Source organism: Nerophis lumbriciformis, linkage group LG39, assembly GCF_033978685.3.
Source record: "Nerophis lumbriciformis linkage group LG39, RoL_Nlum_v2.1, whole genome shotgun sequence".
In the NCBI taxonomy this organism is placed as follows: Eukaryota; Metazoa; Chordata; class Actinopteri; order Syngnathiformes; family Syngnathidae; genus Nerophis; species Nerophis lumbriciformis.
The window spans coordinates 14,267,073-14,283,509 of NC_084586.2; the positions used below are offsets into that span (position 1 = coordinate 14,267,073).

The 16,437-nt window shown below is 39.7% G+C and overlaps 1 protein-coding gene across 10 annotated transcripts in view; it reads left to right on the forward strand.

The window, feature by feature from the left end:
• Positions 1-16,437, forward strand: part of LOC133577958 (calcium/calmodulin-dependent protein kinase type II subunit gamma-like) — a 197,705-nt gene that overhangs the window by 140,263 nt on the left and 41,005 nt on the right. For 6 of the 10 annotated variants that reach the window (XM_061932144.2, XM_061932148.2, XM_061932146.2 and 3 more), the window contains 3 exons: positions 13,688-13,732; positions 13,798-13,843; positions 14,004-14,084. In XM_061932144.2, coding sequence (XP_061788128.1) covers positions 13,688-13,732; positions 13,798-13,843; positions 14,004-14,084 — 172 coding nt within the window. The remainder of the gene's footprint in view (positions 1-13,687; positions 13,733-13,797; positions 13,844-14,003; positions 14,085-16,437) is intronic. The other 4 variants (XM_061932150.2, XM_061932152.2, XM_061932151.2 and 1 more) reach the window with 1 other exon arrangement.

Below are 16,437 nucleotides of genomic sequence, written 5' to 3' on the forward strand. Positions count from 1 at the left end.
TGAATTTCGTTGCATGCTGGAAAAATTGGGAGGTTGACAAGTATGACGCTGTCGAGCGCCATTCATACAAAACTCGAAACCCTTGGTTTATACATAGCACAAAGCAAAAAAAAAAACTTTGTATGCAGTGTCATTTCATTTTAAATTTCAAAATAATTTTGTGGCTCCCATTAATTTATTTGATTTGTGAAACTGGTCAAAATGGCTCTTTGACTGGTTAAAGGTTGCCGACCCCTGGTCTATCCCAACCCCTGATTGACCAATTGATACACGTCTCACCATACCTTCCCCCGTGCAATTTTGGAACCTCCATTGAGCGTCAGGACGCACATGTCCACCTCGTTTTAGAAGGAGCATGATCTCTGAAGTGTCAGCACAGAACTGTAGAGCCCGTACCTATTCCTAGTCTACAACTTAAAGGGGAACATTATCACAATTTCAGAAGGGTTAAAACCATTAAAAATCAGTTCCCAGTGGCTTATTATATTTTTCGAAGTTTTTTTCAAAATTTTACCCATCACGCAATATCCCTAAAAAAAGCTTCAAAGTGCCTGATTTTAACCATTGTTATATACACCCGTCCATTTTCCTGTGACGTCACATAGTGAAGCCAACACAAACAAACATGGCGGATAGAACAGCAAGATATAGCGACATTAGCTCGGATTCAGACTCGGATTTCAGCGGCTTAAGCGATTCAACAGATTACGCATGTATTGAAACGGATGGTTGTAGTGTGGAGGCAGGTAGCGACAACGAAATTGAAGAAGAAACTGAAGCTATTGAGCCATATCGGTTTGAACCGTATGCAAGCGAAACCGACGAAAACGACACGACAGCCAGCGACACGGGAGAAAGCGAGGACGAATTCGGCGATCGCCTTCTAACCAACGATTGGTATGTGTTTGTTTGGCATTAAAGGAAACTAACAACTATGAACTAGGTTTACAGCATATGAAATACATTTGGCAACAACATGCACTTTGAGAGTGCAGACAGCCCAATTTTCATCAATTAATATATTCTGTAGACATACCCTCATGTCAGCAGGCCAGGGAAGCTAGGGTCGATATTCTTCTCTTGATCATCTTCGGTGGCATAAGGAACGGTGTGAGCCAAGACATCCAGGGGGTTTAGCTCGCTCGTCTGCGGGAACGCCATTGCTTGCCGTGCTACCGAGGTCCTTTGTCCCTGAATTGCTCACACACTCCGGCAGATTCAATGGGGGTCTGGCGGCAGATTTCTTTGACTTTATCGTTGGAAATGCATCTGCTTTGAGTGTCGTAGGATAGCCACACATTCTTGCCATCTCTGTCGTAGCATAGCTTTCGTCGGTAAAGTGTGCGGAACAAACGTCCAATTTCTTCTGCGATCGCCTTCTAACCAACGATTGGTATGTGTTTGTTTGGCATTAAAGGAAACTAACAACTATGAACTAGGTTTACAGCATATGAAATACATTTGGCAACAACATGCACTTTGAGAGTGCAGACAGCCCATTTCAGGCGCGCTAAGAACATATATTTTTCCACGATTTCAGCACTCAGGTTAACCATACCTAAACAGACACAAAATACTGCATTACACAAGACTACCCGAATGTACTCGAATGATTGAAAAAACTAAATGTTTTTAAGCGAAATTATTGGTAAACACAGTTTATGTATAATAATTTACGTAAAACTGCGAGTAATGAATACAATTTTCATCAATTAATATATTCTGTAGACCAGGGGTGCTCATTACGTCGATCGCGAGCTACCGGTCGATCTCGGAGGGTGTGTCAGTCGATCGCCAGCCAGGCATTAAAAAAATAGTCCTAAAAATGAGCGATCATAAATCTTCACTATGACGTCACTTTCGTCACTTGATTGACATTCACGGCACCCGAGGGTCTTCTGAGATGACGCTGGCTGCTGCCAGCTCATTAAAATTACCGACAGGAAGGCGAGAAACACTTTATTTCAACAGACTCTGATGCCGTACCTGTCGTCAAAACTCCAAAGACCGACTGCACACAGTTGCACTAACAAAATAAGACTCTCAGAAAGCTGGCGTGCACTAGCTAGCAAGCTACGGAGTTTGCCGACAATGTATTTCTTGTAAAGTGTATACAAAGGAGTACGGAAGCTGGACAAATAAGATGCCAAAAACCAACCACTTTCATGTGGTATTGAACAGAAAGGAGGACTTTTTTTTTCCTCCATTCGAAAATGCGGACGTATCAGCACCACTGTCCAATCAATGCAAGTCATCAGAATCAGGTAATACACCAACTTATATTCTTGTCTTCATGAAAGAAAGGAATCTATATGTGTTAAACATGCTTGTATTATCTTTAAACACCTTTAAGTTGTTAACAATATTAACTATATGTATTAAACATTCTTGTATTATCATTAAACACCTTTAATTTATTAACTATGTGTTAAACATGCTTGTATTATCATCAAACACCTTTATTTTGTTAACAATATTAACTATATGTGTTAAACATGCTTGCATTATCTTTAAACACCTTTAACGTGTTAACAATATTAACTATATGTATTAAACATACTTGTGTTATCATTAAACACCTTTAATGTATTAACAATATTAACTATATGTGTTAAACATGCTTGTATTATCATTAAACACCTTTAACTTGTTAACAATATTAACTATATGTATTAAACATTCTTGTATTATCATTAAACACCTTTAATTTTTTAACAATATTAACCATATGTGTTAAACATATGGTTAATATTGTTAAAAAATTAAAGGTGTTTAATGTAGATCCCCACGACTTGATCAATTGAAAAGTAGCTCACCTGCAGAAAAAGTGTGAGCACCCCTGCTGTAGACATACCCTCATCTGCTCTCTTTTCCTGAAAGCTGATCTGTCCAGTTGTCCCTGAATTGCTCACACACTCCGGCAGATTCAATGGGGGTCTGGCGGCAGATTTCTTTGACTTTATCGTTGGAAATGCATCTGCTTTGAGTGTCGCAGGATATCCACACATTCTTGCCATCTCTGTCGTAGCATAGCTTTCGTCGGTAAAGTGTGCGGAACAAACGACTGACCATTTCGTCGGCTTTCCCCACACCCTCGTATTTTAAACAAATTTCGTCCAATTTCTTGCCACTTTCGCATCTTTGGGCCACTGGTGCAACTTGAATCCGTCCCTGTTCGTGTTGTTACACCCTCCGACGAAAGTGAGAAAATGGCGGATTGCTTCCCGATGTGACGTCACAGCTCTGAGAGCGAATAATAGAAAGGCGTTTAATTCCCCAAAATTCACCCATTTAGAGTTCGGAAATTGGGTAAAAAAAAATATGGTCTTTTTTCTGCAACATCAAGGTATATATTGACGCTTACTAGAGATGCGCGGATAGGCAATTATTTCATCCGCAACCGCATCAGAAAGTCGTCAACCATCCGCCATCCACCCGATGTAACATTTGATCAGAACCGCACCCGCCCGCACCCGCCCGTTGTTATATATCTAATATAGACGATGCAAGGCATTAGTGAGGTTATAAAGCTTTTGCCTGTTAAAGAAAGGAGACTGATCCAATGCAGCACAGACATTCGCGTGCCACGCTGTCACGACCCAGACGCACACCAGTGCGCAATCATATGGGAGCCGCGCTGAGCGCACCTCCAAGCGCATCTCGCTGCCGGCGACGGCCAGGTATATGGGCCCGACGCTCCAGCGCCATCCATTTTCAGGGCTAGTTGATTCGGCAGGTGGGTTGTTACACACTCCTTAGCGGGTTCCGACTTCCATGGCCACCGTCCTGCTGTCTATATCAACCAGGGTGAGCCCCACCCCTTTCGTGAGCGCACTGCGCGCGGAGTGACCCCTGTTACGCGCCTCCGGCCACGGGGGTGGCGGGCAGGTAAGCTGCTTACCTGCTGCGCGTGACGCCGGCTGCGGCGAAGGCGGACGAGGCGGGGTGTCGGTGCGGTGGGCGCGGTGGTGACCCTAGACGTGTGTCGGGCCCTTCTCGCGGATCGCCTCAGCTACGGCTCCCGGTGGGGCCCTCTCGGGGGAAGGGGCCTCGGTCCCGGACCCCGGCGAGGCGTCCCTTCTCCGCTCCGTAAAAGTGTCCATCTCTTTTCTTTTTTTTTCTTCTGTTGTGGCATATGCAGCAGGTGCCTGCTCATTTTTCGTATGTGGGTAACAACATTTAACTATGTATATATATTTCCGAATTGGTTTAACTGCCACCCGCCTGAATCTATTTAAAATCTAATTTTTTTTTATTTCAACCGCCCGATCCGCGGATAATCCGCGGACTCCGCGGTTGTGCCCGCAAACCGCGCATCTCTAACGCTTACATAGGTCTGGTGATAATGTTCCCCTTTAAGCCCCATCAGTCTGGTAAATACTCTTTGTTGTCGGGGCAAATTCGAACGAGGCCATTTCCTAAATGTGAAAACTCTTTAACATTAATAAGCAAAAAACACATGAACAAGTATATTGCACAACAGCTGAACAGATGTTGTGTCTGCGGTAACGAGCAAAAATGCTCAGTCAGCATTAAAAAGCGCTGAGTCGACTGTAAACATCAGTACGCCAGGTGGAACACCGGGCTGAGTCGCTACATTTTAGAGCGCATGCAGAGCTAGACACAGCTGTTTAATGCTGACCACTAGGGATCTATACAGACTACTGGTATTTTTTGGGGTACCGCTTCTTATTTGGGTCGTTAAGTATAAGATATACACTACAGGCCAAAAGTTTGGACACACCTTCTCATTCCAATGCCTTTTCTTTATTTTCATGACTATTTACATTGTAGATTGTCACTGAAGGCATCACAACTATGACACCCGTCAAGTGAAAAAACATTTTTTTAAATGTATTTTACAATGTACTGCTTTTGTATTTCCTGTATTTTATATTATTATTACTTTGAACTGTTTTATATTTAAAACATTTTTATCCTGTAAAGCAGGGGTGCTCATTACGTCGATCGCGAGCTACCGGTCGATCTCGGAGGGTGTGTCAGTCGATCACCAGCCAGCCATTAAAAAAAATAGTCCTAAAAATGAGCGATCATAAATCTTCACTATGACGTCACTTTCGTCACTTGATTGACATTCACGGCACCCGAGGGTCTTCTGAGATGACGCTGGCTGCTGCCACCTCATTAAAATTACCGACTGGAAGGCGAGAAACACTTTATTTCAACAGACTCTGGCGCCGTACCTGTCGTCAAAACTCCAAAGACCGACTGCACAGTTGCACAATAAAAGCTCTGCTTCATCCTGCCTGCGCTACCAAAATAAGAGTCTCACAAAGCTGGCGTGCACAAGCTAGCAAGCTACGGAGTTTGCCGACAATGTATTTCTTGTAAAGTGTATACAAAGGAGTACGGAAGCTGGACAAATAAGATGCCAAAAACCAACCACTTTCATGTGGTATTGGACAGAAAGGAGGACATTTTTTCCTCCTCCATTCGAAAATGCGGACATTATCAGCACCACTGTCTGATTCCTATCAATGCAAGTCATCAGAATCAGGTAATACACCAACTTATATTCTTGTCTTCATGAAAGAAAGGCATCTATATGTGTTAAACATGCTTGTATTATCTTTAAACACCTTTAACTTATTAACAATATTAACTATATGTGTTAAACATGCTTGTATTATCTTTAAACACCTTTAACTTATTAACAATATTAACTATATGTATTAAACATTCTTGTATTATCATTAAACACCTTTAATTTTTTAACAATATTAACTATGTGTTAAACATGCTTGTATTATCATTAAACACCTTTAACTTGTTAACAATATTAACTATATGTATTAAACATGCTTGTATTATCATTAAACACCTTTAATTTTTTTAACAATATTAACTATATGTGTTAAACATGCTTGCATTACCATTAAACATCTTTAACTTGTTAACAAAAACATATATTTCATAAATAAGTAAATATAAATTATATATATGAATGAGGTAGATCCCCACGACTTGATCAATTGAAAAGTAGCTCGCCTGCAGAAAAAGTGTGAGCACCCCTGCTGTAAAGCGTCTTTGAGTACTCTGAAAAGCACTATACCAAATAAAATGTATTATTATTATTATTTCAGGTGACTACCTCTTGAAGCTCATGGAGAGAATGCCAAGAGTGTGCAAAAGCGGTAATCCGAGCAGAGGGTGGCTATTTTGAAGGAACTAGAATATAAAACATGTTTTCAGTTATTACACCTTTTTTTTTTCACAACTCCACATGTTTATTCATAGTTTTGATGCCTTCAGTGACAATCTACAATGTAAATAGTCATGAAAATAAACTTTTGGCCTGTACTGTATATTGACCATCGTAATTATGACACGCTGTCACATTCACTCCTGGTGCCGCTGCTATGCATAAAAAAAGAGTGGTAGGATCTGGTAATCAGCAGGGACTAATCACAAATAAGGAGGCAACACCACACAAGTTTAACGTGACAATATTCCCTGCTCATAGGTCCCTCAAAGTCCTGCACGCATACTTGCCAACCCTCCCGGATTTTCCGGGAGACTCTCGAAATTCAGCGCCTCTCCCGAAAACCTCCCGGGACAAATTTTCTCCCGAAAATCTCCCGAAATTCATGCGGACCTGAGTGACGTGTCGACAGCCTGTTTTCACGTCCGTAAAGCAGTTCGTCTGTTGCAATGTTGTGACACTCTTAAACAGGACAATACTGCCATCTACTGTTACATGCATATGTGACAATAACATCTCGGGCTTTTAGAGAGTGCAGTGCACAACTGCGCACACAACAAGGAGACGAAGCAGAATGCATCATCAGAGAGGGTGTTCAGCATGGTTAGAAAAATAGTGACAGAGAATAGAACAAGGATGGACAATTCAACCCTTAACTCAACAATGAGTAGATGAGTGTTATGTGTGTGTATATGCGTAAATAAATGAACACTGAAATTAAAATATTTTTCTTATTTTTATATATATATATATATATATATATATATATATATATGTATATAGCTAGAATTCACTGAAAGTCAAGTATTTCTTATATATATATATTTATATATATGTCTTAATAAGGTTATCCAAAAAATAGTGCTCGATACCGTAGTAGAGCGCAATATATGTATGTGTGGGAGAAAAAAAAATCACAAGACTATTTCGTCTCTACAGGCCTGTTTCATGAGGGGGGTTCCCTCAATCATCAGGAGATTTTAATGGGAGCATTCACATACCATGGTTTATATAGGGCACAGAGTGGGTGGGTGCAGGCTGGCGTAGGGGCGTGGTGATTGGCTCATGTGTTACCTAGGAGGTGTTTCCGTCTGTGGCGACATGCTGTTATAATTTCGCTGCGCTTGTTGAGGGATGACAGGTCTGGACGGTAAATAATAAACAGTTTCTCTTTCAAGCATAGGTTGCATCTTTTATTACCACTATTGTAAGGTGTGCTGGATGCAAGAATTTGCCATGTTATTGAATATTCAACATTATTGTCTTTGAGGTCCCAAATGTGTTTGCTGAGTTCTGTGGTATTCCGCAGGTTTTGGTTCCTGAAAGAAGCCTTGTGATTGTTCCATCTTGTTTTGAACTCTCCCTCGGTTAATCCTACATATGTGTCGGATGTGTTAATGTCCTTGCGTGTTACCTTAGATTGGTAGACAACTGATGTTTGTAAGCACCCCCCGTTGAGAGGGCAATCAGGTTTCTTTCGACAGTTGCAGCCTTTGTTTGTTTTGGAGTCGCTCTGTCCGGGGGCCGACGGCTCATTTGCAATTGTTTTGTTGTGGTTTGAGATAATTTGTCGTATATTGTTCATACAGCTGTAGCTCAATTTAATGTTGTTCTTGTTGAATACTTTTCTTAGGGTGTTGCCTTTGGGAAAGTGTTTGTCAATCAGATTGAGGAATTTGTGTCCAATGTTAGTTGAGACGTTTTTGCTGTATGGGGGGTTGTACCAGATGATGTTTCGTTTTCTGTTCTTTTTTGGTTGGTTTCCTGGCGTGGGTTCGTAGGTGAGGGTGAAATTGTATCCGCTTTCATCAAGGGCTTTTTGGTACGGGGGGGTTGCTTGGTCAAATTTTATTTTATTTATATATATATATATATATATATATATATGAAATACTTGACTTGGTGAATTCTAGCTGTAAATATACTCCTCCCCTCTTAACCACGCCCCCCCGTGACCACTCCCAACCCTACCCCCACCCCCACCCCCACCATCTCCCGAAACCGGAGGTCTCAAGGTTGGCAAGTATGCCTGCACGCTAATAAAAGTTAGTCTCAAGTTGAAGTGAACACGCTTTACTCACAACCGCCACCACCGCGCTTATTTATTTTATTTGTTTATTTGACAGGGATAGTACAATTAAACATCGCTGCCCGTAGGTAACCGATGTCAAAGTACATAAGACTTCATCGACTGTCGTCCTAGCGATCCAGTAATACACAGGTCGATATTAATCCACATGATCAAGTATATTGCACAACACCGCAGCAGTTGAACAGATGTAAAGAGTAAAAATGCTCAGTCAGCATGAAAAAGCGCTGAGTCGACTGTAAACATCAGTACGCCAGGTGGAACACCGGGCTGAGTCGCTACATTTTAGAGCGCATGCAGAGCTAGACAGAGCTTTTTAATGCTGACCACTAGGGATGTATACAGACTACTGGTATTTTTTGGGGTACCGCTTCTTATGTTGGGTGGTTAAGATTCTGGAAAAAATGATAGGACTAATGAGGCCAAAAGTTTGGACACACCTTCTCGTTTCAATGCCTTTTCTTTATTTTCATGACTATTTACATTGTAGATTGTCACTGAAGGCATCAAAACTATGACACCCGTGAAGGGAAAACCATTTCAGGTGACTACCTCTTGAAGCTCATGGAGAGAATGCCAAGAGTGTGAAAAAGCGGTAATCCGAGCAAAGGGTGGCTATTTTGAAGAAACTAGAATATAAAACATGTTTTCAGTTATTACACCTTTTTTTTTGTTAATTACATAACTCCACATGTGTTTATTCATAGTTTTGATGCCTTCAGTGACAATCTACAATGTAAATAGTCATGAAAATAACTTTTTCACATCTTTATTTACACCCAGAGGTGGGTAGAGTAGCCAGAAATTGTACTCAAGTAAGAGTACTGTTACTTTAGAGATTTATTACTCAAGTAAAAGTAATGAGTAGTCACCCAAATATTTACTTGAGTAAAAGTAAAAAGTATGTTGTGAAAAAACTACTCAAGTACTGAGTAACTGATGAGTAACATACACACACATATCATATATATATATATATATATACATATATACACATACATTGATATATACAGTATATCATTTATATTTATTTATTTTGCCGTTTTTGTTTACATGTTAAAGGTGTTTTAATGAATATACATGCATGTTTAACACATATAGATTCCTTTCTTTCATGAAGACAAGAATATAAGTTGGTGTATTACCTGATTCTGATGACTTGCATTGATTGGAATCAGACAGTAGTGCTTAACGTCCACGTTTTCAAATGCAGGAGAAAAAAAGTTCCTCCTTTCTGTCTAATACCACATGAAAGTGGTTGGTTTTTGGTATCTTATTTGTCCAGCTTCCATATTCGTTTTCACACACTTTACAAGAAATACATTGGCGGCAAATTACGTAGCTTGCTAGCTTGTTTGCGCTGGCTTTCGGAGACTCTTATTTTGAAAGCGCAGGCGCAATGGAGCGGCACTTTTATTGTGAAGACAGGAACTGTGCAGTCAGTCTTTAGGCTTTTGACGGGACGTACGTTTGAAATAAAAAAGTGTATTTTTTCCTTCACACTTTTGATTGATTGATTGAAACTTTTATTAGTAGATTGCACAGTACAGTACATATTCCGTACAATTGACCACTAAATGGTAACACCCCAATAAGTTTTTCAACTTGTTTAAGTCAGGTCATGTGACCACCTGGCTCTGTTTGATTGGTCCAACGTCACCAGTGACTGCATCTGATTGGTGGAACGGAGTGAAACGTCACCAGTAACGCAGGCACTTTGAAGGTCTGTCTGACAGACCAAAACAAACAAAGCGTGCATTAACAGATCGATAAAAATTAGTCGCGAGTAGCGAGCTGAATGTAGATAAAAGTAGCGGAGTAAAAGTAGCGTTTCTTCTCTATAAATATACTCAAGTAAAAGTAAAAGTAAGTTGCATTAAAACTACTCTTAGAAGTACAATTTATCCCAAAAGTTACTCAAGTAGATGTAACGGAGTAAATGTAGCGCGTTACTACCCACCTCTGTTTACACCAAATAACAAATAGTACTGATGAGCGGTATCGATAAAATCCTAACGATTTACATCCCTACTGACCACTCATCATATTCAAAATGCCTCTACTGCCATCTTATGGAGTTAATAACAAATCATTTAGGAAGTTGCCCACAGCCGCAGATGTTGTGCTCATTAGAGATCATGCACCCAGCAGCGATAGGAGAGTCTGCGGTTATTTGGAGGTTTTGCATTGTTTTTTTTCCCCCCAACTACCAGTCCGTTTTCTGCCATCGTAATCCACATTTCTGTGCTCACCTAGCCTTCCTTCCCCCTAGTAACAACCCACTTAACCTGACCGCTGTGTTCTTGTGCTGTAGAGGCATGTTTTATTGTATTTTTTAAATGTTTGGGGTATGGGGGACAACTCGCTGGCATTGCATCTTACATAACGCCAATCTGGTGTGGTGACTTTTCCACTGGAGGCGGGTGGGATGAGTCGGATGAGGTGACGTGTGTCAAAGAGGACGACCGTTACTTGAGGCCCGGAGAGACCACGCGGATGCGGTTAACGTCAAAGCCAGCTTTCCACCAAGCAGTCCGGTTTAGTCCCCGTCTGACGGTTCAAAATATCTGCGTCAAGTACATTGGTAAGCTGCCAATTATGCATAGATATTTGACTAAATTGAGCAAGGTTAATCAATAAATCCGGTGTTTGTTGGGGGAAAAAAAATAAGTGTAGTATTCTATTTGCTTTATAGTACTTTATAAAACTCCTGCTCTACATTATAATCCTACCTGGATAGCCATTATGGAGGGCTGCTTTGGGTCAAGGTTTACATATAAAGCTCCTCTAAAAACAACAATACCATAATAATGGGAGACCGGGTTTTCTACTCCGCCGCTCCCAGTCTGTGGAACGCTCTCCCTGACCACCTGAGGGCACCACAGACTGTGGATGCTTTTAAAAAAGGCTTAAAAACCCTTCTTTTTTTTAAAAAAAGCCTTTTTTAGATATATGCATACTAGTTCCACCCTTTTTCCGGGCGAGAACCATGGACTCGGACTTGGAGGTGCTGATTCTCATCCCAGTCGCTTCACACTCGGCTGCGAACCGAGGAGATCTTGCCCCAAGTGGAGGAGTTCAAGTACCTCGGTGTCTTGTTCACGAGTGAGGGAAGAGTGGATGGTGAGGTCGACAGGCGGATCGGTGCGGCGTCTTCAGTAATGCGGACGCTGTATCGATCCGTTGTGGTGAAGAAGGAGCTGAGCCGGAAGGCAAAGCTCTCAATTTACCGGTCGATCTACGTTCCCATCCTCACCTATGGTCATGAGCTTTGGGTTATGACCGAAAGGACAAGATCACGGGTACAAGCGGCTGAAATGAGTTTCCTCCGCCGGGTGGCGGGGCTCTCCCTTAGAGATAGGGTGAGAAGGAAAAAAAGTATTTTTCCTCCTTCTCTGGCTAATTTTTATTAAAATATTGGAGCCATTTTATCCTGCAATTAGGCCTGGTCGATAAATGTATACGTTTTTGTTGTTGTTGTTGTTGCAGACAATTTAAAAAAAGTTTATTTCTTCCTTCTCCAGCTAATTTTTATTAAAATATTGGAGGCATTTTATCCTGCAATTAGGCCTGGGCATAAGTTGTTGTGTTGTTGTTGTTGCAAACGATTTAAAAAAAGTTTAATAGATTTTATTGATAAGGTTTTTTTTTGTTGTAGACTATTTAAAAAATGTTTTTTTCCTCCTTTTCCAGCTAATTTTTATTAAAATATTGAGGCATTTTATTCTGCAATTAGACCTGGGCGATAAATTTATTTCATCGATACATTTTTGTTTTTTGTTGTTGTTGCAGACGATTTTAATAATGTTTTTTTAATTGATTTTATCGGTAATTTTTTTTGTTTGTTGTTGCAGACTATTTTTAAAAAAAAGTATTTTTCCTCCTTCTCTGGCTAATTTTTATTAAAATATTGAGGCATTTTATCCTGCAATTAGACCTGGGCGATAAATTGATAAGGTTTTTTTTGTTGTTGTTGTTGCAGACAATTTAAAAAAAAAGTTTATTTCTTCCTTCTCCATCCGGGGGGAGCTCAAAGTAAAGCCGCTGCTCCTCCACATGGAGAGGAGCCAGATGAGGTGGTTCGGGCATCTGGTCAGGATGCCACCCGAACGCCTCCCTCGGGAGGTGTTTAGGGCACGTCCGACCGGTAGGAGGCCGCGGGGAAGACGCAGGACACGTTGGGAAGACTATGTCTCCCGGCTGGCCTGGGAACGCCTCGGGGTCCCACAGGAAGAGCTGGACGAAGTGGCTGGGGAGAGGGAAGTCTGGGCTTTCCTGCTTAGGCTGCTGCCCCCGCGATCCGACCTCGGATAAGCGGAAGAAGATGGCTGGATGGATAGCCATTGTGGAGGGCTGCTGTGAGTCAAGGTTTACATATAAAGCTCCTCTAAAAACAATACACAATCCAGCGTTCCAGTCTGTGGAACGCTCTCCCTGACCACCTGAGGGCACCACAGACTGTGGATGCTTTTAAAAAAGGCTTATATGGGCTTATATGCATACTAGTTCTAGCTATTAGGCTGTTCTAGTTTTTATTTTTTTTATTATCTTTTATTATATTTATTTTTTAATACTCTTTGAGATTGTTTACTCAATGTAAAGTGCTTTTTACAAATAAAATCTATTATTATTATTATTATAATACAATTCCAAAACCAAAACCCGGCCCAGCAACATTCAGAATAGCAATCAACAGAGCAATTTAAGAGGACACACAAACATGACACAAAACAATCCAAAAGTAGTCAAACAAAAATGAATAATAACAACAGTATCAATATTGATAAGAGTTCCAACATGGCAGTGATTAGAAATCCCTCATTGACATTATCATCACAGCCATTTATAAAAAATAAAATAAAAACATTTAGAAAATGAACAATAGTGTCACACAAGCTTGACAACACACTTGTGTCCAATATTTTCCACAAAGATAAAATAAGTCATATTTTAGGTTAATTTAATAGTTAAAACAAATGTAAATAATGGATCCCATATTCCAATATATGACTCATTATCGAACCTGAATGCATTTTTTTCTACTGATATCATCTCCATAGCTTGTCAGTATGAGTTGGACTATCAACATCTATCCATTTTTTGAATATTACCCTTTTTGTTATGATGCATGTCAAAGCTATTTATTGGTTTGTGAGCTCGCCAGTTTGAGGGCTGTTAACCTAAGCAAGTTCAAATGTCAAAATGAGTGAATCACACACAAACATTGAAACCTAGTCTGTTTACGTTACGCCCTAAGGAAAGCGTGGCACGTATCCGTTAGTTGAACCGTGCTGTCCGGTGGAAAGTTGGCCTACATAGAGACGTGCCGCTCCATGGTCTTGACAGCTTGTACCCACTGTTGTTTTGCCTTGCAGGAATCCCAAAGCACGGTGGTGCACAATCCTCCTGACGGCGTCAAGGTGAGAAGTGTTCGTACTGTAAATAAACGCTCCCACTTGTGACTAATTGTTTTGTTGCCTCGCAGGGATCCACCGAGAGCAACGCCACCAACGACGAGGAGGAAATGAAAGGTAGGCAATGTGCTCCACTCGTTTGGTTTCCCTTTTTCCCCGCTCTCGCCCGATATTCCCGATCCGGTGAGAGACCGGTGTGCGGAGAGACTCCGGCGTCTCTCATGACCATGTGGATGTTTGTACATGTTGTGCGTCTGGCTGCATTGTGTGTTTCTAGCGGACAGTACAGCGCTGAGTCAGAGCAGCGCCACCGAGGAGATGCCCCCACTTCTGCCCTCACCTCAAAGTTCACCTGCCAGTAAGTTTGTTTTTAACACTGGAAGCTATGCGGTGACCCCTCCTCACCCACCCCGTGCCTGGCAAGGAGCTAACCACCCACCCTGACCGACACCCCCCCCACTTTTCCTCCTACTCCCACCTCAGCTTCCTGTCGTCAACAGCAGGCGTCTCACACCTTTTTTCAGCCCCTCCTCACCTTGACCCGCCAGGTTGCTGTGTTGAGTCCCTCAAAGTATTTTTATATTGATCACAGGGTTCACACAAGACTTACAATTCTCTGAAATGCTTGGATTTTATCCTGCAATTAGTCCTGGGCGATAAATTGATTTTATCGAAAAGTTCGAGTTTTTTTGTTGCAAACTATTTTTTTAAAGTTATTTTCCTCCTTCTCCGGCTAATTTTCATTCAAATATTGGAGGCATTTTATCCTGCAATTGGGCCTGGGCGATAAATTGATTTTATTGATAAGTTTGAGTTTTTTTGTTGTTACAGACGTTTAAAAAAGGTTTTTAAATTTATTTTATTGATAAGGTTTTTTTGTTGTTGCAGACTATTTAAAAAAATAGGACAGGACAAAAAAAAAAAAAAAAAAAAAATTTTTTTTTTTCCCTCCTTCTCCGGCTAATTTTTATTAAAATATTGGAGCCATTTTATCCTGCAATTAGGCCTGGTCGATAAATGTATACGTTTTTTTGTTGTTGTTGTTGTTGTTGTTGCAGACAATTTAAAAAAAGTTTATTACCTCCTTCTCCAGCTAATTTTTATTAAAATATTGGAGGCATTTTATCCTGCAATTAGGCCTGGGCATAAGTTTTTGTTGTTGTTGTTGTTGCAGACGATTTAAAAAAAAAGTTTTTTAACAGATTTTATTGATAAGGTTTTTTGTTTTTGCAGACGATTTTAAAAATGTTTTTTAATTGATTTTATCCAATTTTTTTTTCTTTGTTGTTGCAAGCTATTTAAAAAAAAGTATTTTTCCTCCTCCTCTGGCTAATTTTTATTAAAATATTGAGGCATTTTATCCTGCAATTGGGCCTGGGCGATAAATTGATTTTATCGATAAGTTCGAGTTTTTTTGTTGTTGTTGTTGCAGACGATTTAAAAAATGTTTTTAAATTGATTTTATTGATAAGGTTTTTTTGTTGTTGCAGACGATTTAAAAAAATAGGTTTTTTTCCCTCCTTCTCCAGCTAATTTTTATTAAAATATTGGAGCCATTTTATTCTGCATTTAGGCCTTGGCATAAGGTTTTTTTGTTGTTGTTGCAGATGATTTAAAAAAGTTTTTTAATAGATTTTATTGATAAGGTTTTTTGTTGCAGACTATTGAAAACGTTTTTTTCCTCCTTATCCGGCTAATTTTTATTAAAATATTGGAGGTATTTTATCCTGCAATTAGGCCTGGGCGATAAATGTATTTTATCGATACGTTTTTGTTTGTTTGTTGTTGCAGACTATTTAAAAAAAAGTTTTTAAATGGATTTTATTGATAAGGTGTTTTTTGTTGTTGTTGCAGACGATTTTAAAGGTTTTTTTCCTCCTTCTCCGGCTAATTTTTATGAAAATATTGTGGCATTTTATCCTGCAATTAGGCCTGGGCGATAAATGTATTTTATCGATACGTTTTTCTGTTGTTGTTGCAGACAATTTAAAAAAAAAAAAGTTTTTTTCCTCCTCCTCCGGCTAATTTTTATTAAAATATTGAGGCATTTTATCCTGCAATTAGGCCTGGGCGACAAATTGATTTTATCGATAAGTTTGAGTCTTTTTGTTGCAGACCTTTTTTTTTTTTAAGGTTTTTTTCCTCCTACTTTTTTATTAAAATATTGAAGGCATTTTATCCTGCAAGTAGGCCTGGGCGATAAATTGTTTTTACTAATACGTATTTTTTTATGTTGTTGCAGACGATTTTAAAAGTTTTTAATTTTATCAAAGTTTTTTTTTTTGTTGCAAACGATTTAAATAAAGTTTGTTTCCTCCTTTTCCGGCTCATTTTTATTAAAATATTGGAGGCATTTTATCCTGCAATTAGGCCTGGGCATAAGGTTTTTTTGTTGTTGTTGCAGACGATAAAAAAAAAAAAATTGTAATAGATTTTATTGATAAGGTTTTTTGTTGTTGCAGACGATTTTAAAAATGTTTTTTAATTGATTTAATCGATAATTTTTTTTGTTTGTTGTTGCAGACTATTTAAAAAAAGTATTTTTCCTCCTTCTCTGGCTAATTTTTATTGAAATATTGGAGGTATTTTATCCTGCAATTGGGCCTGGGTGATAAATTGATTTTATCGGTACGTTTTTTGTTGTTGTTGCAGACGATTTAAAAAAAAGTTTTTTTATTGATTTTATTGATAAGGTTTTTTGTTGTTTCAGA